This window comes from Halichoeres trimaculatus, unplaced genomic scaffold (assembly GCF_033239565.1).
Source record: "Halichoeres trimaculatus isolate MK-OKI-2021-1 unplaced genomic scaffold, fHalTri1.1 fHalTri1_scaffold_20, whole genome shotgun sequence".
Classification (NCBI taxonomy): Eukaryota; Metazoa; Chordata; class Actinopteri; order Labriformes; family Labridae; genus Halichoeres; species Halichoeres trimaculatus.
The window spans coordinates 150,565-174,437 of record NW_027437198.1 but is presented as its reverse complement, the minus strand read 5'-3'; the positions used below and the strand labels follow the sequence as shown (position 1 = coordinate 174,437).

General features: G+C 44.4%; 1 protein-coding gene across 1 annotated transcript; it reads left to right on the top strand.

Moving 5' to 3' along the window:
- Positions 1–1,678: 1,678 nt before the first annotated feature.
- gucy2ca (guanylate cyclase 2Ca) lies at positions 1,679–22,644 on the top strand. Its single transcript, XM_074696905.1, has 27 exons — positions 1,679–1,856; positions 2,293–2,405; positions 3,065–3,132; positions 3,931–4,149; positions 4,237–4,355; positions 4,477–4,576; positions 4,661–4,769; positions 4,846–4,996; positions 5,084–5,169; positions 5,242–5,356; positions 9,671–9,752; positions 9,872–9,965; positions 10,421–10,483; positions 10,568–10,639; positions 10,758–10,862; positions 12,872–12,958; positions 16,438–16,570; positions 16,660–16,797; positions 16,902–16,990; positions 17,871–17,962; positions 18,064–18,222; positions 18,386–18,578; positions 21,389–21,563; positions 21,832–21,930; positions 22,026–22,120; positions 22,206–22,282; positions 22,440–22,644. The coding sequence occupies exons 1-27, from the start codon at positions 1,679–1,681 to the stop codon at positions 22,642–22,644; spliced, it is 3,216 nt and encodes a 1,071-aa protein (XP_074553006.1).
- The last annotated feature ends 1,229 nt before the right edge of the window (positions 22,645–23,873 follow it).

The following is a 23,873-nucleotide window of genomic DNA, read 5'->3' as shown; positions in this document are numbered from 1 at the left end:
GGTTGATCTGAGGTTTGATCTCAAGTTCCATCTGAAGGTTGATCCGAATGTCAATCAGCAGGTTGATCTGAGGTTTGATCTAAAGGTCCATCTGAAGGTCTATCTGAGATTTGATCTGAAAGTCTAGCTGAAGGTTGATTTGGCGGTTGATCTGAGGTTTAATCTGAATGTTGATTTGAAGGTTCATCCGAGGTTCATATGGAGGTACATCTGAAGGTTCATCTGAGGTTTATATGGAGGTTTGATCTGAAGGTTGATCCGAGGATTTCTATGGAGGTTTGATCTGAAGGTTGATCCGAGGTTTTCCATGGAGGTTTGATCTGAAGGTTAATCTGAGGTTTTTATGGAGGTTTGATCTGAAGGTTGATCTGAGGTTTTTATGGAGTTTTGATCTGAAGGTTGATCATAAGGTTGATCTAAGGGTTGATCTGAAGGTTGATCTAATCATAGCAGTGATCTTAGTGAGCCGTGTGTTTTATGCTTCTGTGGGGTTACGCTCTATGTCTGTGAAGTTGATTTGAATCCTTTCTATCACCATAACTCATTCCCTCAACAGCCCCTTAAAGGCTCAGATGATGATGCTGATATGAAGCAGAGGCATTGTGGGGCAGTTTTATCACACGCTATCACATGTTACATGAACGTTGCCCAACCATCAGGTCTGTCAGGTGTCAGAGGGTGTTTGTCGTCTGTCCCTTATACTTGAGAATAAACTGAATGGTTTCAGTCAGACTCTGATTTAGTTTACAGGGGTTGGTGTTTAAAGCTGGTTTCCTCAGTGAGCTGGTGTGGTTTACGAGCAGACTTTTACAGGCTTAATCCACCCTGCTTTTATAGCAGAAAGGACTTATCAGCTCCACACAAAGCCTTCACTTTATGGCCTCGGATGACCTTTGCTCCCCTCGCTCTGAGAGCTCCCTGCCTCTGCTCCAACTGAATGTTGCCAGGAAAAAACGACCTGTGTTAAAGGATAAATCTGATGTAACCTGTGTGTGGTTCTGTACCCTGACTTCAGATAATCTGTTAAACATCTCACATCAAAGACCCTGTTGCACTTCCCTCAGGTTTCAGTGAAGGCAGCAGAGAGCTGAACACCTGTCTGGAACTGGAGCAGAAATGTGGAGGCAGACTTTGTTGGTGTGTTCATGCTCAGATTATCATCTCAGGTAGTTTGTGCGTGAAGGTGTGAGTCCAGGTGGAGTGTGGGAGTGTGCCAAGCCCTGCCCTCAGTCTGTCAGTGGATGGTTGTTCATTAACGCAAAGAGGACGGAGAGATCAGCAGGATCGATCTGAGGCTGACATACTGCTGCAGAAACTCAACAAAGACTCTTCGATCCAGATCCTCTCTACTCTCCAGTACTTCCTCAAAAGGTTTCTGCCTCAGATTTCAGCTCAGGAATCACTTTTCATACCTGGATTCTGGACGGTGGGTTCTCAGGCGCTGAGTTCACATACAATGTAGCTTCGGTTTGGTCCCTGCTGAGCTTGTTCTTCTGTTTTCTGTTGAGGAGGAAGGACTGGGTTCGGTAGGACGGCTGCTGAAAATTGCCTTCAGACTTCTTTTTCCCTGAAAATACATTCTTCTGACATGTAGAAACTGGTAAAGACAGGATCCTGGGGAATAAAGGACAAACTGAAGAACACGATGTACGGGGCTCAGAGGTTATCTCACCTGTTAATGCTGCTGATTGTGTCGGGCGGCGCCAACAAGATGCTGAGGGATTGTTTGACTTCAAAACGAACTTACATGATAAATGTGGTGCACCTGGAGGACAGCACAGACCAAAGCCGACCGTCTGTGAAGCAGGTCGTGCAGCAAGCTATAGAGGCAGACAGACAGGAGAACGAAAAAAGAGGTAGGGATCACGAAACCCTTCAGAACCACTTTAAGCAGACTCTGAGCTTCGAACAGTTCATTCAGAGAAAACAAGAAAAGGATCCTTAGTGTCTATGATTTAAAACAAGGTGAGAGGAGTGAGAGAAGCTCCTGGAACATCATAAACAGAAAAGTGAAAGATAAGATGGCTGCTGCCTAAATCGATGTGTGAAGTTTCTCTGATAGGAGATAAATGTTCATACAGGGTCAGAAACTAAAATACATCAACCAGAGATTCACTGTTGGGAGAGAGGGAGGTCTTCATGGACTTCTCAGGTTTTTCAGCTGTAAATGTCATTTAAAAACTTTCCAGAGCCAAAAACCAGAGGCTGGATTTGACCAGAGAGCAATAAATCAGAGTTCATCTGAATAAATAATCTAATATTACAGCTTTCATCTTCTTTTCATGGGTTTAGGTTTGAATTTCACTCTGACAGCAAACTACAACAACTTCAGCACCGACATGTTCAACCGGCAGGGCTGTGGGAGCAGCACCTGTGAGGGGACTTCCATCCTCAAGTCGCTCCACGTAAGTCTGGAACAAAAACACATCACTTTAAACCAGGTCTTCATGTTCTCATAGACCATCAGGACCCTCCTCTGACATCGATGCTCCTCCTTCATGTCTTTATCAGTGACATGTTTCATGTATTCACCAGTGACATAAATCATGTCTTCATCAATGACATGAATCATGTCTTCCTCAGTGACATGAATAATGTCTTCATCAATGACATGAATCATGTCTTCATCAGTGACATGAATAATGTCTTCATCAATGACATGAATCATGTCTTCATCAGTGACATGAATAATGTATTCATCAGTGACATAAATCATCTATTCATAAGTGACATGAATCATGTCTTCATCAGTGACATGAATAATGTATTCATCAGTGACATGAATAATGTCTTCATCAGTGACATGAATAATGTCTTCATAAGTGACATGAATAATGTATTCATCAGTGACATGACTAATGTCTTCATCAGTGACATGAATAATCTATTCATAAGTGACATGAATAATGTTTTCATCAGTACCATGAATCATGTAGCTGCTGTCTGGCTGTGGTTTGATCCATCAGGGTATCTCAGAGCTGGATCAGGTCTTTTCTGTCTCTGTTTGGTCTGATCTCTGTGATGGAGCAGTAACAGACACCTGACATGCAGTTTGTCTCTGCAGAATAAAAGCGAGGTTGGTTGTGTCATGCTGGGTCCGTCCTGTACCTATGCTACCTACCAGATGGTGGAGTAAGTGTCTTCTTGTCTGTGTTTCTGTCTGTGTTTCTGTCTGAGTCTCTGTCTGTGTTTCTGTCTGTGTCTCTGTCTGTGTTTCTGTCTGTGTTTCTGTCTGAGTCTCTGTCTGTGTTTCTGTCTGTGTCTCTGTCTGTGGGTCTCTCCTGTGTTTCTGTCCGTGTCTCTGTCTGTGTTTCTGTCTGTGTTTCTGTCTGTGTTTCTGTCTGTGTGTCTCTGTCTGTGTTTCTGTCTGAGCCTCTGTCTGTGTTTCTGTCTGTGTCTCTGTCTGTGTGTCTCTGTCTGTGTTTCTGTCTGTGTCTCTGTCTGTGTTTCTGTCTGTGTGTCTCTGTCTGTGTCTCTGTCTGTGTTTCTGTCTGTGTCTCTGTCTGTGTTTCTGTCTGTGTCTCTGTCTGTGTGTCTCTGTCTGTGTTTCAGTCTGTGTCTCTGTCTGTGTTTCTGTCTGTGTGTCTCTGTCTGTGTCTCTGTCTGTGTTTCTGTCTGTGTCTCTGTCTGTGTTTCTGTCTGTGTCTCTGTCTGTGTGTCTCTGTCTGTGTCTCTGTCTGTGTTTCTGTCTGTGTCTCTGTCTGTGTTTCTGTCTGTGTCTCTGTCTGTGTTTCTGTCTGTGTGTCTCTGTCTGTGTCTCTGTCTGTGTTTCTGTCTGTGTCTCTGTCTGTGTTTCTGTCTGTGTCTCTGTCTGTGTTTCTGTCTGTGTGTCTCTGTCTGTGTCTCTGTCTGTGTCTCTGTCTGTGTCCCTGTCTTTGAGTCCAAGCACAGCCAACCTCTGGATTTTTTAACCCTTTTTCTCCTGCCCAGTGAGACTATTGGCTTCAAACTCACCATCCCCATCATCTCACCTGGGAGCTTTGGCCTCTCATGTGACTTCAAGCCTGTTCTTACCAGGATCCTGCCCCCAGCGCGAAAAGTCTCAGATTTACTGATCTTCTTCCTAAAAAAGGAGTTGCCGTTCAAGAGCAAGTGGGAGCAGGTTTATGTCTACAAGAAATCCCAGAATGTCTCAGAGGACTGCTTCTGGTGAGACTCACAGTTCATCTGAGTGAGCTCTGACCTCATGTCCCAGCATGCTCCACTCTCTGCTCCATGTCTCTATTTCTAACACAGGTACAACAACGCTCTGGAAGCGTCCTCCAAAAGTTTCGCCACAAATATAACACGAGAGATGCTGCGAGGTGAGAAGCAGCTGGAGGCAGCCCTCAGGAAGACGAGCAGACACAGCAACGGTGGGTGAATCGGAGATATGATCCGAGCACTGAGCATGTCAGGTGTGATCACCTGAAGCTGATATGATGAGGCCAGGGAGGTTGCACAGTACGTCTCTGACTCTTCTGTTTTATGTTGCAGTATTCATCCTGTGTGGTAGCGTCAACGATATCGTTACGATAAAGAACATGTCAGTGCCAAAAAATAAGGACACCATCTTCCTGCTCCTTGATATCTTCAAGTAAGCTTTTCCACCCCGAACCTTTCTGCTGGTTTCATGCTGAGACTCTGTGAATGTGACTCAGAGCCTCTCATCCTCCTCTAGCACCAACTATCACACCAACACCACCTCCAGTGACCTGATGAAGGACGTGTTGGTGGTGACTCTGCCTCCCAGGAACTATGGATCTGCGAACCAGACATACAACGGCACGGTAAGTCCAAGCTCCAGCTCTCAGACAGCTGCCTGTAAGTCTGACTCATCCTGGTCATCCTTCTCTCTGATGGCAGATTGATGACTACCTGGCTGGGTACCATGACGGCACGCTGTTGTTTGGAAAAATGCTGCGAGAGGTGCAGCTCAGTAAGAAAGAGAACGGGAGATCCTACAGGGACGTCCCTCTAAGTGACAAAAACTGGTTTGGAAACACCCCCTTCGATGGTGCGTATGAGCGAGTCAGATGATGTTTGGTATCTTGAGTCGAGCTGGCTGTTCTGAGCTCTTCCTTCTTGTGTTTGACGTGAGCAGGTATGGGAGGACACTATGTGCTGGATGAGTACGGAGACAGAGACGTTAACTTCTCTCTGATTTACACTTCTGTTCGCACCAACCAGGTGAGACTCCTGTCTCTCACAGAGTGAATCACACTGAGATGAGCATGAGCCTAACACCCTGTCTCTCTGCAGTATGAAACTCTGTTAGTGTTCGACACGTCCCGAAATGAAACCCAAGTGAGGGACATAAACCCAGCGCTGTACTGGGGGGATCGCCTGCCTGAAGCTGTGCCAAAGAATCCAGACGGTAACACACTCTGCATGTCCTCAGGTCATACTGGGCGGCTGTGGCTCAGGAGCAGAGTAGTTCTCTCTCAATCAGAAGGTCTGGGTTCGATTCCAGCTCCTGCAGTCACATGCCAAAGTGTCCTTGAGCAAGACACTGAACCCCGAATTGCTCCCACTGTTGGTCAGTGGTGTGTGGGTAGGTGTGAATGGATTAGATAAAACTGATGGTTTCCATTAGGAAAATTGGAAAAATCTACCATCACTGTGGGAATGTGGTGTGTATGGGTGAATGAAGACTAGCAGTGCAAAGCGCTTTGAGTGGTCTGAGGGACTAGAAAAGTACTATCATTACTGGTCCATTTACCCTTTACCAATTACTCAGGTCATCCTCAGGTCTTCCTTAGGTTGTCTGTTAAAAGCTTGATGAGAGTCTGATGAGAGTCTAATGAGAGTCTGATGAGAGTATGATGGGAGCTTGATAAGAGCTTAATGAGAGTCTGATGAGAGCTTGATGAGAGTCTGATAAGAGCTTGATGGGAGTCTGATGAGAGTATGATGGGAGCTTGATAAGAGCTTAATGAGAGTCTGATGAGAGCTTGATGAGAGTCTGATAAGAGCTTGATGAGAGTCTGATGAGAGTCTGATAAGAGCTTGATGAGAGTCTGATGAGAGTCTGATAAGAGCTTGTTGAGAGTCTAATGAGAGTCTGATGAGAGTATGATAAGAGCTTGATGAGAGTCTGATGAGAGTGTGATGAGAGTCTGATGAGAGCTTGATGAGAGTCGGATGAGAGTCTGATTAGAGTCTGATGAGAGTCTGATAAGAGTCTGATGAGAGTCTGATAAGAGCTTGATGAGAGTCTGATAAGAGTCTAATTAGAGTCTGATGAGAGTCTGATAAGAGCTTGATGAGAGTCTGATGAGAGTCTGATAAAAGTCTGATGAGAGGCTGATGAGAGTCTGATGAGAGTCTGATTGGAGCTTGATGAAAGTCAGATGAGAACTTGATGGGATTCTGATGAGAGTCCATTTAGAACTTGATGAGAGTCTGATGAGAATCTGATGAGAGCCTGATAGAGTCTGATGAGAGTCTGATTGGAGCTTAATGAAAGTCAGATTAGAACTTGATGAGATTCTGATGAGAGTCCATTTAGAACTTGATGAGAGTCTGATGAGAGTCTGATGAGAGCTTGATGAGAATCTGATGAGAGTCTGATGAGTGCTTGATGAGAGTCTTATCAGAGTTTGATGAGAGCTAGATGAGAGTGATAAGAGTTTAATGAGAGTCTGATGAGAGCTTGATGAGAGTCTGATAAGAGCTTGATGAGAGTCTGATGAGAGTCTGATGAGAGCTTGATGAGAATCTGATGAGAGTCTGATGAGTGCTTGATGAGAGTCTTATCAGAGTTTGATGAGAGCTAGATGAGAGTCTGATAAAAGCTTTAATGAGAGTCTGATGAGAGCTTGATGAGAGTCTGATAAGAGCTTGATGAGAGTCTGATGAGAGTCTGATAAGAGCTTGATGAGAGTCTAATGAGAGTCTGATGATAGTATGATAAGAGCTTGATGAGAGTCTGATGAGAGTGTGATGAGAGTCTGATGAGAGCTTGATGAGAGTCTGATGAGAGTGTGATGAGAGTCTGATGAGAGTCTGATAAGACTCTGATGAGAGTCCATTTAGAACTTGATGAGAGTCTGATAAAAGTCCGATGAGAGCCTGATAGAGTTTGATGAGAGTCTGATTGGAGCTTGATGAAAGTCAGATGAGAACTTGATGAGATTCTGATGAGAGTCCATTTAGAACTTGATGAGAGTCTGATGAGAGTCTGATGAGAGCTTGATGAGAATCTGATGAGAGTCTGATGAGTGCTTGATGAGAGTCTTATCAGAGTTTGATGAGAGCTAGATGAGAGTCTGATAAGAGTTTAATGAGAGTCTGATGAGAGTCTGATAAGAGCTTGATGAGAGTCTGAGAAGAGCTTGATAAGGGTCTGATGAGAGTCTGATAAGAGTCTAATTAGAGTCTGATGAGAGTCTGATAAGATCTTGATGAGAGTCTGATGAGAGTCTGATAAAAGTCTGATGAGAGGCTGATGAGAGTCTGATGAGAGTCTGATTGGAGCTTGATGAAAGTCAGACGAGAACTTGATGAGATTCTGATGAGAGTCCATTAAGAACTTGATGAGAATCTGATGAGAGTCTGATGAGAGCCTGATAGAGTCTGATGAGAGTCTGATTTGAGCTTGATGAAAGTCAGATGAGAACTTGATGAGATTCTGATGAGAGTCCATTTAGAACTTGATGAGAGTCTGATGAGAGTCTGATGAGAGCTTGATGAGAATCTGATGAGAGTCTGATGAGTGCTTGATGAGAGTCTTATCAGAGTTTGATGAGAGCTAGATGAGAGTCTGATAAGAGTTTAATGAGAGTCTGATGAGAGTCTGATTAGAGCTTGATGAGAGTCTGATGAGAGTCTGATGAGTGCTTGATGAGAGTCTGATCAGAGTTTGATGAGAGCTTGATGAGAGTCTGATAAGAGTTTGATTAGAGTCTGTTTAGAGATTGATGAGAGTCTTATTAGAGCTTGATGAGAGCTTGATGAGAGTCTGATAAGAGTCTGATGAGACTCTGATGAGAGCTTGATAAGAGTCTTATTAGAGCTTGATGAGAGCTTGATGAGAGTCTGATCAGAGTCTGATGAGAGTCTAATAAGAGCTTTTTTTGAGTCTGATGAGTGTCTGATGAGTGCTTGATGAAAGTCTGATGAGAGCTTGATGAGAGCTTAATGAGAGTCTGATGAGAGTCTGATGAGAGCTTGATGAGAATCTGATGAGAGTCTGATGAGTGCTTGATGAGAGTCTTATCAGAGTTTGATTAGAGCTAGATGAGAGTCTGATAAGAGTTTAATGAGAGTCTGATGAGAGTCTGATTAGAGCTTGATGAGAGTCAGATGAGAGTCTGATGAGAGTCTGATCAAAGTTTGATGAGAGCTTGATGAGAGTCTGATAAGAGTTTGATTAGAGTCTGTTTAGAGATTGATGAGAGTCTTATTACAGCTTGATGAGGGTCTGATGAGAGCCTGATAAGAGTCTGATGAGACTCTGATGAGAGCTTGATAAGAGTCTTATAAGAGCTTGATGAGAGCTTGATGAGAGTCTGATCAGAGTCTGATGAGAGTCTGATAAGAGCTTTTTTTGAGTCTGATGAGTGTCTGATGAGTGCTTGATGAAAGTCTGATGAGAGCTTGATGAGAGCTTAATGAGAGTCTGATGAGAGTCCGTTTAGAGCTTGTTTTGAGTCTGAGTGTCTGATGAGAGCTTGATGAGAGTCTGATAAGAGTCTGATGAGAGTCTGATTAGAGCTTGATTAGAGTCTTATTAGAGCTTGATGAGAGCTTGATGAGAGTCTGATAAGAGTCTGATGAGAGTCTGATGAGAGTCTGATAAGAGTCTGATGAGAGTCTGATAAGAGTCTGATGAGAGTCTGATAAGAGTCTGATGAGAGTCTGATAAGAGTCTGATGAGAGACTGATTAGAGCTTGATTAGAGTCTTAACAGAGCTTGATGAGAGCTTGATGAGAGTCTGATAAGAGTTTAATGAGAGTCTGATGAGAGACTGATTAGAGCTTGATTAGAGTCTTAACAGAGCTTGATGAGAGCTTGATGAGAGTCTGATAAGAGTCTGATGAGACTCTGATGAGAGCTTTATAAGAGTCTTATTAGAGCTTGATGAGAGCTTGATGAGAGTCTGATCAGAGTCTGATGAGAGTCTGATAAGAGCTTTTTTGAGTCTGATGAGTGTCTGATGAGTGCTTGATGAAAGTCTGATGAGAGCTTGATGAGAGCTTAATGAGAGTCTGATGAGAGTCCGATTAGAGCTTGTTTTGAGTCTGATGAGTGTCTGATGAGAGCTTGATGAGAGTCTGATAAGAGTCTGATGAGAGTCTGATTAGAGCTTGATTAGAGTCTTATTAGAGCTTGATGAGAGCTTGATGAGAGTCTGATAAGAGTATGATGAGAGTCTGATGAGAGTCTGATAAGAGTCTGATGAGAGTCTGATGAGAGTCTGATGAGAGACTGATTAGAGCTTGATTAGAGTCTTAACAGAGCTTGATGAGAGCTTGATGAGAGTCTGATAAGAGTTTAATGAGAGTCTGATGAGAGTCTGATTAGAGCTTGATAAGAGTCTGATGAGAGTCTGATGAGAGCTTGATGAGAGTCTGATTAGAGTCTGATGAGAGCTTGATCTATCTGATTTGAGTCTCATCCTAGTTTGGTCTGTTTATATGATGCTTTTTGAGAAACCCTCTGGTGAAGTGGTGTTTGTCTCCTCAGACTTGAACACTCAGGATGTGATTGTGATCGTCCTGAGTCTCAGTGTGGTTGTGGTGACAGCGATCGCCCTCATCTTCTACAGGTAACCATCAGTCACACACCTCCCCACAGTTTCACACCAAAAGCCCTTACTTCATGAATCATCTGATCAGGGGGTTGATTGTTTGAAACCCTGTGTGTGTTTTTGGTAATTGATATCAGACAGAACAGGAAGGAGCGCCTGCTGCAGAAGAAATGGTCTCATATCAACTCTCACCTGATCGTCCCGCTGGATGAAAAGGAGGTGTCTCTAAAGGTGAGCAGATCATTGACCTGTCTCCTGTTGAGGGTCTACACACAATGATATCTGAACCTCCTCACACGCGCTGTGACTCTTCTGGTTGAGTACGTGATGTGTATCTGAAGACAGACAGGATCAGAGGAGAAGCTGTGTTTGATTCCCACACGTTGCCTCACGTGCCACAGATTGGACGGCTGACAGAGGCGCAGATTTACAAGGCATAGTCAGATAAGCTGAGCAGGAAGTTACCAAGTTTAGGACTTCCACACAAAATGAGGGGAGAGGTGCTAAAAGAACACACAAAATCAGATGATAAAAGATTAAAGAAGTGTTGTTTTAAAAAAAATGAGATGTGCTGTTGTTAACCTTTGATCGAGGAAACTCACTTTCACATAACGTGCTCTTAAAAAGTGAACAGATCACATCCTGATAAGAAATCAGATAAGACTGTTTGTGTTTGAACCGAACAGATTGATGACGATAAGAGGAAGGACAGCACGTACTTCAGCCACCGGGCACGCTACGACAAGAAGGTACCAACACCCAGAATGAATGTCTAACTGTACGACAATAAAAGAAGCAAAGAGGCAGAAACAATGTTTGTGTCTGTGTCTCAGCCCGTCATCCTAAAAGAGCTGAAGCACACTGACGGAGACTTCACCCAGGACCAGAGGATCGAGCTCAACACGGTGAGGAACCTTGGATCAGTCAATGAAAACAAAGACTGTGACAGAAATATCATGTCACACCCCAGGATAACCAAAGCAGGTGTCTGTTTAAGACTCACTTTCATGTCCTCTGTTCCAGCTGCTGCGCATCGATTACTACAACCTGACCAAGTTCTACGGCACGGTGAAGTTCGAGTACGGTGTGTTCGGGGTGTTTGAGCTGTGTCAGAGAGGCTCGCTCAGGGTGAGCGCACGCCATGGTTCTCACACACACACACACACACACACACACACACACACACACACACACACACACACACACACACACACACACACACACACACACACACAACAACAACAACAACAACAACAACACACTGCAGCTACACCCACCAAACGAGCTTTCACTGTGGAACAGGCCCCAACCTCTGGGACCACACCAACAACCAAGTCATAAAATAATAAGAATTAAAAATCCTCAGACGCTGGGTGGAGGAGAAGCCACCTGTGTTCGTTAAATTGACTGTAAAAAAAAATGGACGTCATCTTGCTAGGTTCAAAGTGAGGTCTCCACAAAAACTGCTCCCCCTGGTGGCTGGCTGCAGTACAGCCACCAGCACACTGGTTAGTCAAGCAACAGGAAGTGAAAGCAAAAGACTCAATTTTTAACTTAATGCCATCACTTTGACGAATGATAAATGACTCCCAGGTCTGTGAAGGAGCAGCGGGGGGATGGAAGACTGTATTTCAGGTTATTAGAATAGAATAGAATAGAATAGAATAGAATAGAATAGAATAGAATAGAATAGAATATTCTTTTATTGATCCCCCTTGGGGGAAATTTTTTTTGCCACAGCAGCTCACGAAATAAACAAAGTGCAGTAATGCGATAACAATTAAAAATAGAATATGATAATAGAACATAAAATTAGAAATTTGAAGAAATATGAAGAAACAAAGAAATATAGAAAAGTAGAGAAATATTACTATTTACATATTTAAATTGGAGCAAGATATATACAAAGATTGCTTTTTTTGACAGTGAAAATTTACAATGAGAACTGGTACGGAGTGCACCAGTTCCGGGGTACTATTAACCGGGGTAGACTGGTTAATAGTTTGATCATATAAAGTAGCTGTACTTTGATCATGAAATGAATGCAAAAGTATTACCAGGGAACGCAAAAGCTTTCCTGAAAAAAAAATCTCACTGTGTCCCCTAGGGGGCTCTGTAGAGATGGGCTGTGGTCAATAAAAACACCTGGTAGAAATGTTTCTCACATCTGTATGCTGTGATGATGTAAAAATATTATTGGGCTGTGATGTGTTTAAATCTTTTTTCCTGAGAAGTTTCTTATTCACGAGTTATCAGAGGTTAAAATAAGGGTTTCACATCAGGTTTGACGATGATTGACAGCCGCAGTTCTTGTGTAGTTTTTTCTGGATTAGTAAAATTGAGGGGGAGATAGACTCCTGAAAAAAAAAAAACTAAATTTATTTTTCTCACCTGGCTTCACTTAGATTCCCCCAGAGTCCCTCATAGTCTCTTCTGCCCGGACTCTGGCTCTGACAGGGTTATTTTGGCTTCACAACCATACAACTGTAAGAGGCGTAGCCACTCCATGGTTCATTCATACAGCCCAGAGCGGAGCAATTCACCTGCTTTCTCCTCCTTTAGTCATTCTGTTGATCACAGTCTTCACAGTAAGGAAACAAGAGCCTGAGTGAAGGAGGACGCAGGAAGAGGGCCAGAAAAAGGGGGCTGGCAAAGAGGGGAGGGTGGATCTTTGGATATCAGGGGGTGTTGTGGACACACCAGGGACACATATTTTTGTCAGCAGACCATATAAATGTGGATTTTGTGTAATGTATCCCCTTTAAAACTTATTTAATCCACATTTTGATCTGTTCTGCATCAAAGCCTTCATTTGTACTGATTATTCCAGTTTACCTGAGCTCTACCTGAGCTCTACCTGAGCTCTACCTGAAACACCTCTCTCAGTCTAAATCACTCTGAGAACGCACAGAAACATGTTTATGACACAGCTCTGTGACCTCCTTTCTCCACAGCTCACAATAACTGTACAGGCAATTTGATAAGAGGTGGGGACACAGTTTAAAGAGCACTGACAGTGTGTGTGTGTATGTGTGTGTGTGATTACAGTTAAAGTGTTATAAAGTGAAACACTCAGTGGGCAGAGCTCTGAAGGTGATAGATCTTTACTTTCTTTCCCTGTTTGTGTTTTTTTCCAGTACATTCTGAACGACAGGATCTCGTACCCTGATGAGACCTTCATGGACATGGAGTTCAGGATATCAGTCATGTATGATATAGCAAAGGTCTGTGACATTTGTTTTTGTATCTGTAAGTGTAGATTAGTCCTGCAGAGGTTGGAGCACAGAACTCAACCTCAGGTAGACTGCTGTCAGAGCTCAGGTGTGATCAGGGATGGGTACTGAATTAGGTACTTTTATAGGTACCGGCCTGTTGGTCTGTCAAAGGTACCGGGTACTGGTTCACGTAAACCCAAAAGGTACCATGTTTAGGTACCTAAATGCAGCCTTGTGACTGTGAAGGAGTGGAGGAGTAGACGATTTTCCATGCTGGACATGAACACAGCACTGCAGTGTTATATACTGACGAATATATATGTTAAATTGAACATTTTTTACATTTCATTTTTAAACAAATTGATTTTTTTTAACGCATAAAATGGAAAAAAGTACCAAAAAATTTGTAGGCAAGGCAAGTTTATTTGTAGAGCACAATTCATACACACGGTAATTCAAAGTGCTTTAGAGCTAACATAAAATGAAATCACAATAGGTAAAATAAAATCATTGCATAAAATCACATCATAAAACATTAAAAATGATTAATTAAATTAAAAGAGGAGAGATAAAATACTTTCAGTTGTTGTATGCTATGCTAAACAGAACTGTTTTCAGCCGGGCTTTGAACATTGTCAGAGTTGAGGCCTGTCTCACATCTTCTGGAAGACTGATCCAGATTTTGGGGGCATAAAACTGGAATGAAGCCTCACCGTGTTTAGTCCTGACTCTGGACACCAGCAGGAGACCTCTCCCTGAGGTTCTCAGAGACCGGTTTGGTTCATATGGTTCTAGCATGTCCGAGATGTACTTTGGTGCTAGACCATGAAGGGACTTGTAAACAAGCAGAGCTGTTTTAAAGTCTATTCTCTGAGCCACTGGTTCTGGTCAGGACCCGAGCAGCAGCATTCTGGATGTACTGTAGCTGTCTTATAGCTCGTTTTGAGAGTCCAGTGAGCAGGCCGTTACAGTAATCTAACCTGCTGGAGACAAATGCATGGATCAGTCTCTCTAAGTCAGGTTTAGACACTATTCCCTTAATCCTGGCAATGTTTTTTAGATGGTAAAAAGCCGCTGATGTTATTGATTTAATGTGGCTGTTAAAGTTCAGGTCTGAGTCCAATATCACCCCTAGATTTCTAACCTGGTTACTCACATTCAGAGAGAGAGTCTGAAGGTGACTGATAACCCTTTCTCTTTGTTTCTGTGGGCCACAGACAATGGTTTCAGTTTTGTCTGAGTTCAGCTGGAGGAAATTGTTCTGCATCCACACACTGATCTGTTCAACGCAGCGACAGAGTGAATCTACAGGCCCATGTTGGCCTGCCGTCATTAACACGTAGATCTGAGTGTCATCAGCATAGCTGTGGTAGGACACGTTACAGCTGCGTATTAGCTGACCCAATGGGAGCATGTACAAATTAAACAATAGGGGTCCCAGGATTGAACCCTGGGGAACACCACAGGTCAGGGCCATTTGGTCTGAGACACAGTTACCAATTTCAACAAAGAAAGTCCTGCCCTCGAGATAGGACTTGAACCAGTTTAAAGCAGTACCAGAGATTCCCACCCAGTTTTCTAACCTCTGTAATAAGATCACATGGTCAACAGTGTCAAAGGCAGCGCTCAGATCCAGCAAAACTAAGACTGAGACTTTGCCTGCGTCTGTGTTCAGGCGGATATCATTTGTCACCTTGACCAGAGCTGTCTCAGTGCTGTGGTGGGGCCTGAAGCCTGATTGGAAAGTATCAAACACATTGTTATGCAGGAGAAAGTCAGTAAGCTGTTGGTATACAACTTTTTCCAGGACTTTGCCTAAGAATGGCAGGTTTGATACAGGCCGGTAGTTATTCAGTACTGTGGCATTAAGACTGCTCTTCTTCAGGAGAGGCTTAATGACAGCAGTTTTTAAGGCCTTTGGAAATGTTCCAGTCTGAAGGGAGATGTTGACCAGATGAGCGAGTTGTGGTAACAAACTGCTCAACACAGACTTTAGAAATCTAGTGGGTAACTCGTCAAGGCAGCACGCTGATGGACTCAGATTGCAGATGATCTCTTCGACTGTTTTGTCAGTTACTAATGAGAAATGTGTCAGCTCTGGATGTCTAAGTGGCTGCAGAGTAGTTCCTTGTATTGATGAAATTATTGTACTTTTAATGGCTTGAACTTTGTCGTTAAAGAATATTGTGAACTCATTGCATTTGGATGTAGAAATGAGTTCTGGGGGCAGTGAAGCTGGAGGATTTGTTAATCTGTTGACTGTAGCAAACAGGACACGAGAGTTGTTACTGTAGTTTTTGATGATTTGAGAAAAATAGTTCTCCATTGTTCTACGTAAAGTCTGGTTAAACACACATAACTTTTCTTTGTAGATCTCATAATGAACCTGGAGCTTTGACTCGCGCCATTTCCTCAGCTCTACGGCACTCCCTTTTCTGTGTCCTGACTGAGTCTTCTGTTCTCCATGGCGCCTTTTGCCTATCTTTAACCATTCTAACCTTGACAGGTGCAATGGTATCCAAAACATTTAAAACACTTGACGTGTAAGAGCTCATCAGGTCATCAACATTAGAACACAGGGCATCATCAAACTGAATCATTTCCTTGAACTGTGTCCCTGTGCTGTCATTTATGAGTCTCCTCTTAACGACTGCAGACCCAAATGCTGGTTTGGGTGTAACAGACAGGTCAAAGAAAACACAGAAATGATCAGACAGAGCAACATCGACAACATCCACTTTTGAAATGAAAACATTCTTAGTAATGACCACATCCAAAGTGTGTCCTCTGCTGTGGGTGGGTTCAGCCACATGCTGAGTTAAACCAAACGTCTCAAGGACAGCAGTGAGTTCTCTGGCTTGTTTGTCATGGGCTACATCCAGGTGCACATTCAAGTCCCCTGTTATGACCAAACAGTCGAAATCAGTGCACACAACTGAAAGAAATTCGGTAAAATCATCAATAAAACAACTCTGAGGTGGTTTGTAGATGGTGATATAGAGTATGGAAGACTGTTTTAGCTCCATTTTGAATGACACATACTCAAATGATGAAAAAACTCCAAACCACAACTTGCAGGTGAGTATATTGTCCCTGAATATGGCACAGACTCCCCCACCCCTCTGGTTTTGTCGTGTTTCAGACACAAAACTGAAATGAGGTGGACTGGACTCAATCAGGACTGCTTTAGCTGTGTTTTTGTCAAGCCATGTCTCAGTTAAAAACATAAAATCAAGATCATAAGAGGAAATAGAATTATTAATTAAAAATGATTTGTTTTTAAAGATCTGACATTGAGTACTGCATGTTTAAGATTGACTGGGGTTGGTTCCGTTGAGTACCTGTACCGTTTGCTTAGTACAGGGCATCAGTAGTGTATTTTTGGAATGTGAAAGGTACCAATCCCTGGGTGTGATGTTAACATCCTGCTCCTCAGGTGAAGGGGAGGTTGATAAAGCTCTGGCTCATTGTCTCTCTGTCCCTCACAGGGCATGTCCTATCTCCACTCCAGTAACATCAACGTGCACGGGCGCCTGAAGTCCACTAACTGTGTGGTTGATAACCGTATGGTGGTAAAGATCACGGACTTCGGCTGTCACACCATTCTGAGGCCGGGCAGAGGTGCTGCTCACCTTCAGTCCTCACTGACTTCAGGTGAGTTACTGATGATGATGGAGATCAGCTCATCCTCTCCTCTCCTCATCCCTCAGACGTGTGGACAGCCCCGGAGCATCTCCGTAGAGACGGCGTGTCTCAGAAAGGAGACGTCTACAGCTACGGCATCATTTCCCATGAGATCATGCTGAGGCGGACGCCTTTCTACACGCCGTACTGCTCTGATCCCACAGGTGGGTCGAGCTGTGGGAGAAAAAACATTGACCAGTCATGGAGGACGTTTCTGCTGCACAGCAGACTCAGTGATGGTTATATCATGGTTTATATCCCCCCTCAGAGAAGATCTACAGGGTGCAGTACCCCAGCGGCATGAGCGTCTTCAGACCAGACCTCAACTTTGAAGGAGCGTCAGAGCAAGAGGTGGAGGTAAGAGACCACCAAACATATGGAGGACCAAAACTGCCAAAACTACAAATAAAGTGAAAATAAAATTCATATAATTCTCTCTCTCTCTCTCTCTCTCTCTCTCTCTCTCTCTCTATATATATATATATATATATATATATATATATATATATATATATATATATATATATATATATATATATATACACATAAAGAAAAGAAAGAAAGAAAGAAAGAAAGAAAGAAAGAAAAAAAAGAAAATAGAAAGAAAGAAAGAAAGAAAGAAAGAAAGAAAAGAAAGAAAGAAAGAAAGAAAGAAAGAAAGAAAGAAAGAAAGAAAGAAAGAAAAGAAAGAAAGAAAGAAAGAAAGAAAGAAAGAAAGAAAGAAAGAAAAAAAGAAAAGAAAGAAAGAAAGAAAGAAAGAAAAGTCAAAATGAAATAGAAAAATAAAAGTAGAAATAGACTTCCTGTATACTTCCTCTTCCTGTGGCTGTTGGCAGGTATACCTCCATGATTTCTGCACTCACATGTGGAGCCGCCAATAGGCAAACAGTTCAACTCAAGACACACTTAGGACCACCCCCTCATTAAGATAACGTTTCCTCCTGTGTTTCATGCTGACTGTGTCTGCCTCAGAAAAAGATAAAATAAAGTAAATAAATAAATAAATATGAGAGCAGAGCTCTTTAGTTTACTTATCTATTCATATTTCATTCTATTTCCACATTTATTTTTGTATTTATTTCTACTCTTATCTTTTTATTTACTTTTGTACCTCTTTTTATTTTTACTTTTATTCATCTTTAATTTTGACAGATTTGGTCCCCCATACACCCCTCCCTGCACGTCCCTAAGTGAAATAAAGAAAGCTAACTTCTCCTCCTCCCGTTTGTGTTCACAGCTCTACTGCCTGATGAAAAACTGCTGGGACGAAGACCCAGAACGGAGGCCAGATTTTAAGAGGATTGAGTTAACTCTGGGAAAGATCTTCAGGTTCATCAACCCCACACCTCATTTAGATTTACACTCAGTAACTGAACAGTAGTTGGTGTTTAAGTGCAAACATTAATCCAACTTTTCTTTATGTGATGCAGCAATTTACACAACCAGGCCAGTGAGACGTACATGGACAACCTGATCCGTCGACTGCAGATGTACTCGAGGACTCTGGAGCGTCTGGTGGAGGAGAGAACGTCTCTGTACAAGGCTGAGCGGGACCGAGCAGATCGCCTGAACTTCATGCTGCTGCCTGGGTGAGCTTATTCTGTTCCTCCTGCTGCCTGCAGGTGGATAACTGAGCACAAACCATCCTCTGCAGCTTCCCTCAGGGTTTCCAAGCCTGTTTCCTCATCCTTTATAAGCTTTAATCCTGTTAGAAACCACTAACAAACACCTCCTTGTCCCGTCTCTCCTCAGCCCTGTGGTGCGTTCGCTGAAGGAGACAGGAGCAGTGAAACCAGAGCTTTACGAGGAGGTCACCATCTATTTCAGCGACATCGTGGGATTCACTACGCTATGTCACTACAGCACCCCCATCCAGGTGGTTGACATGCTCAACGACATCTACAAGAACTTTGACAGCATCCTGGACCACCATGACGTCTACAAGGTGAGCTGAAGGACTCAGGTAGACCTGCTGCCGCCAAGCCGAGTCAGATGTGTCTTTAGATAGGAGGTTTAGTCCTCTGGACCACATAGTGAAGCATGTTAGTCTAAACTGTAAGATGGAAAATACCTGGGTCAGCCACGCTAAATGCTAATTTTACATGAACTTGTTTAACCATTCGTCAAAGCAGTGGTGGAGAGGGGAGGAGGAGCTCTCTAAAGGGGGAACTTTAGACTTTTGACCAAAAACAAAACAACAGCAATAAAAAAAGAAAGAATAAAAAAGGAGAATTATTCCTACCGAGTAAAAGTTTCAACCTTCAGAGTTTTAATCTGAAAAGCATTGAGATGAAAAACGGACTAAATTCCTGACTTTAAACAAAACTACAGCTCTGAGTTTGGAGATTGGGATGTTGAAGGTCTTATGGTGACAGTGACACACATCTGTGACTGGTTAATAACCATTAACCAGGTAACCCCTGCTGGTTGAGCATTAGTCAGTCTGACACAGCCGTAACATTAGATAAACTTTAACTGATAGGTGGGTTAACTAACAAGTCTCAACTCAGCCAAACAGTCCTCCTGGTCTCTGTCCTCCTGGTATCTGTCCTCCTGGTTTCTGCTCTCCTGGTCTCTGTCCTCCTGGTCTCTGCTCTCCTGGTCTCTGTCCTCCTGGTCTCTGCTCTCCTGGTCTCTGCTCTCCTGGTCTCTGTCCTCCTGGTATCTGTCCTCCTGGTTTCTGTCCTCCTGGTTTCTGGTCTCTGTGTCTCTGGTTTCTGTCCTCCTGGTTTCTGTCCTCCTGGTTTCTGTCCTCCTGGTTTCTGTCCTCCTGGTTTCTGGTCTCTGTTTCTCTGGTCTCTGGTCTCTGCTCTCCTGGTTTCTGTCCTCCTGGTTTCTGTCCTCCTGGTTTCCGTCCTCCTGGTCTCTGTCCCCCTGGTTTCTGTCCTCCTGGTCTCTGTCCTCCTGGTTTCTGTCCTCCTGGTTTCTGGTCTCTGTTTCTCTGGTTTCTGGTCTCTGCTCTCCTGGTCTCTGTCCTCCTGTTATCTATCCTCCTGGTTTCTGGTCTCTGTTTCTCTGGTCTCTGGTCTCTGGCCTCCTGGTCTCTGTCCTCCTGGCTTCTGTTCTCCTGGTCTCTGTTTCTCTAGTCTCAAGTCTCTGTCCTAGTTTCTGTCCTACTGGTCTCTGTCCTCCTGGCCTCTGTTCCCCTGGTCTTTGTGCCCCTGGTCTTTTGTCCACCTGGTTTTGGGTCCCTGTCCTCCTGGTCTCCGGTCTCTGCCCTCCTGGCTTCTGGTTTCTGTTTCTCTAGTCTCAAGGTTATTGGTCCCTGGTTTCTGTCCTCCTGGTCTCTGTCCTCCTGGCCTCTGTTCACCTGGTCTTTGCGCCCCTGGTATCTATCCTCCTGGTTTCTGGTCTCTGTCCCCCCTGGTCTTTTTGTCTCCCTGGTTTCTGGTCTCTGTCCTCCCTGGTCTCTGTCCTCTTGAGCCTCTGTTTCTCTGCTCTTTGGTCTCCGTCCTCCTGGTTTCTGGTCCCTGCCCCCCTGGTATCTGGACTCTGTCCTCCCTAGTCTTTATGTCCACCTGGTTTCTGGTCTCTGTCCTCCTGGTTTCTGCTCCCTGTCCCCCTGGTTTCTGGTCTCTGTCCTCCCTGGTCTCTGTCATCTTAAGCCTCTGTTTCATTTGTCTTTTGTCTCTATCCTCCTGGTTTCTGGTCCCTGTCCCCCTGGTATCTGGACTCTGTCCTCCCTAGTCTTTATGTCCACCTGGTTTCTGGTCTCTGTCCTCCTGGTTTCTGCTCCCTGTCCCCCTGGTTTTCTGGTCTCTGTCCTCCCTGGTCTCTGTCATCTTAAGCCTCTGTTTCATTTGTATTTTGTCTCTATCCTCCTGGTTTCTGGTCCCTGTCCCCCTGGTTTCCGGTCTTGTCTTCCCTGGTTTCTGGTCTCTGTCCTCCCTGGTCTTTTTGTCCACCTGGTTTCTGGTCTCTCTCCTCCTGGTTTTCTGGTCTCCATCCTCCTGGTTTCTGGTCTCTGTCCCCCTGTTTTCTGGCCTCTGTTCCCCTAGTCTTTTTGTCCACCTGGTTTCTGGTCTCTGTCCTCCATGTTTCTGGTCCCTGTCCCCCTGGTGTCTGGTCTCTGTCCTCCCTGGTCTCTGTCCTCTTGACCCTCTGTTTCTCTGGTCTTTGGTCTCTATCCTCCTGGTTTCTGGTCTCTGCCCTCCTGGTCTTCTTCCTGGTTTCAAGTCTTCCAGGTTAGAATAAATCCTCCTGGTTAGCTTTGTAGGTTAGCATTGTTGTGGTGGGTCAGAGTTAGCGGTGAGCATGCTAATCTCCAGTGTCACTAACAGGAACAGATACAAGTGTTCTGCCAGATTTTGCTACTGATTCATTTTCTGATGGATGCATCATCGATTTCTGCTGCTTTATCAGATTTAGCTTCTGCTTTTTTTTTTTTCCTATTGAGTGTTTTCTATGTGAGGTCTTTAACTCAAGCTGGACCATGTTGGAGGCACTCTCACAACCATAGTCTATGCTCACAGCAGAAAGGAACTGAGCTCACAGCTATGTAGGATTACTGTACAAAACAGTAAATTACTGCTGCGTTTTTGTTGCATTAATTGGTCGGAACGATAAAAAACATTTCACATGCTTACCAAAAAATGATCATGGATCGGGATGAGGAGTGTAAACAATTGTCCCAACAGCAGAGGAGACTGTGTCTGGCTAAACTCAATGACTGTGGTTACCATTATAATCTATCCTTATATCTAATCTATCCAATCTATCTGCTCTATCTTATCCTCCTATCTATCTGTCCATCAGGTGGAGACGATAGGAGACGCCTACATGGTGGCCTCAGGATTGCCCAAACGTAACGGTGACAGGCACGCCGTGGACATCGCTCACATGGCCCTGGACATCCTGGCCTTCGTGGGGACCTTTGAGCTGCAGCACCTGCCTGGGATCCCTCTGTGGATCCGGATCGGTGTGCACTCAGGTGAGGGACTAACACCTTAAAGCTGCTGAAGTGAAAATATTATTATTGTTCTTTAGACAATCCACTCCAAAATATGAGTCAGCATTTTTCTGTGTCAAAATTTGCCATATAGCTCCATTTGAGCAGGAGACAGATTGAAAAAAAGATAAATGTGTGTGTGTGTGTGTGTGTGTGTGTGTGTGTGTGTGTGTGTGTGTGTGTGTGTGTGTGCGTGTGCGTGTGTGCGTGTGTGTGTGTGTGTGTGTGTGTGTGTGTGTGTGTGCTGTAGGTCCTTGTGCAGCAGGAGTGGTGGGGAACAAGATGCCTCGTTACTGTCTATTTGGGGACACAGTCAACACAGCGTCGCGCATGGAGTCCACAGGCCTGCGTAAGAGACACACACTCACACACACACACTCTGACAGCAGTCATAACACCAAACACACTCCTGCAGAACTGAGGGCTCTCTGTCTGTCCCTGCAGCTCTGAGGATCCACGTCAGCGGGTCCACGATCAGGATCCTGCAGAGGACAGACGGGAACTTTGAGTTTGAGGAGCGAGGAGAGACGTACCTCAAGGTGAGCTGGTCATGTCCTCAGCTCTGCAGACTCTCTCTCTGATGGAAACAGTGACAGCCACTCTCCTCCCTCACACACTCTGCAGGGTAAAGGCAAAGAGCTGACGTACTGGTTAACAGGAGTGACCGGAGGGAAATACAACCTACCAACTCCACCCACAGCGTAAGTCACCCACAGCCTGCCTCTGAACTCAGTGAGGACGTTCTGCAGATCTCGTCCTCTGTCTCAGCTCAGCAGACACTCGGAGGTTTGCTGGAGAATGAGGACTCTTCCTGTGTTTGTGTCTCTGATCTGAATGTCCTCTGTGTCACCGTCTCAGGGAGAACTTCCAGCAGCTGCAGCAGAACCTGGCTGAGATGATCATTTCCAGCGCCAAGAAGCGAGGAGACGGGAGCGAGCGCTTCAAGAAGACCCTGTCCACCAAAATCCGTCAAAGGGAGTCGAGCAACAACTTGCAGGAGCAGGACGGCTCACCTGAGTACTTCCACCTGGCTGTCACGGACCCCCCCAACACCTACATGTGAGCACAGAGGAGGAGGAGCGGGTCCCTGTTAGAACCAGTACTGTCAGGTTCTGGTGACGGCTCAGGACAGTCCAGCAGCAGTGGATCATCGGACAGTACAGACCCTGTGTTTAACGGGTAATGGGTCAGGGGGGAGAATTGGACCTGTAGCACAAAGACTGAGGAGAAAGACAGAGCTACAGCAGAAAACGGTTTAGATTCAGCACGAGGGAGACGTCCAACTGTTAATGAACTCATGACTCACACAGGTACAGGATGAGACCTGCTGAAGGGTGTCAGTTTGTCCAACAGGGGGCGCAAAAAGCCGCACAAACTGAGAGTTCCTCAGAGGGGCTTTTAGATGCTCCTGAGCCTCTAACCCAGAGCTCGTTTCTTTATTATAAATATTCATCATGGACATTATTAGCAGGTACAAACTCCAGACATCTGTCTCTTTTCTAGTGTTGGTGGTACGGGGGTTACAAATAACGGCATGACTAACGCCACTACTTTTTCCAGTAATGGGTAATCCAGTTAATAACTATTTCAAATATTACAACACCATTACCGGCGTATCTGACCTGGCTCTCTCAGCCAGGCTCAGAGAGGAGCTGTAGATAAAATGTGGGAAAAGCATCAGAGACACGAGTAATGATGAGAACAATCATGCTGACACGTCTTCAACAAAGAGCTGATGCTAAAGTCAACTTTTCATCAACAAATATCACACAGCTACCTGCGTGTCTGTGTAACCTCAGTCAGAGAGGATCTCCTGCAGCAGGGGTGCTTTTCCAGGTCTGACTGTAAGGCACAAGGAGCCGACTTGTTTTGACTTGAAAAAATATCAGAGATGACAGGAGCAGACTTAAAAATAAGGGGTTAACCTGGAGAAACGACAGGTCAGGAGTGGAGCCAGAGACAGGGTTAAAGAGCAGGAGAATCCCTCCTAAACCAGGAGAGTTGTCAGGTCTATCTGACCTGGATCACTCAGACAGACACAGGACAGGAGCTGCAGGTTTAATCTGAGCCAGTGCTGAGCGCTCTGTGGGTTCAAACTGGACTTTTCAGGATGGGAGTCGGCCTACAGGCTCTACATGAACCTCATTTTCAGGATGGAGGAAACAGACACCACTTCAACGTTGGAGATGGAAAAGACAAAAACAGACATGAACATTATGTCCCAGAGAAAAACCTGCTCAAAAACTGAATTCTTTAACAAAATTAAAGGTTTTTCAAACAGTAAATACACTG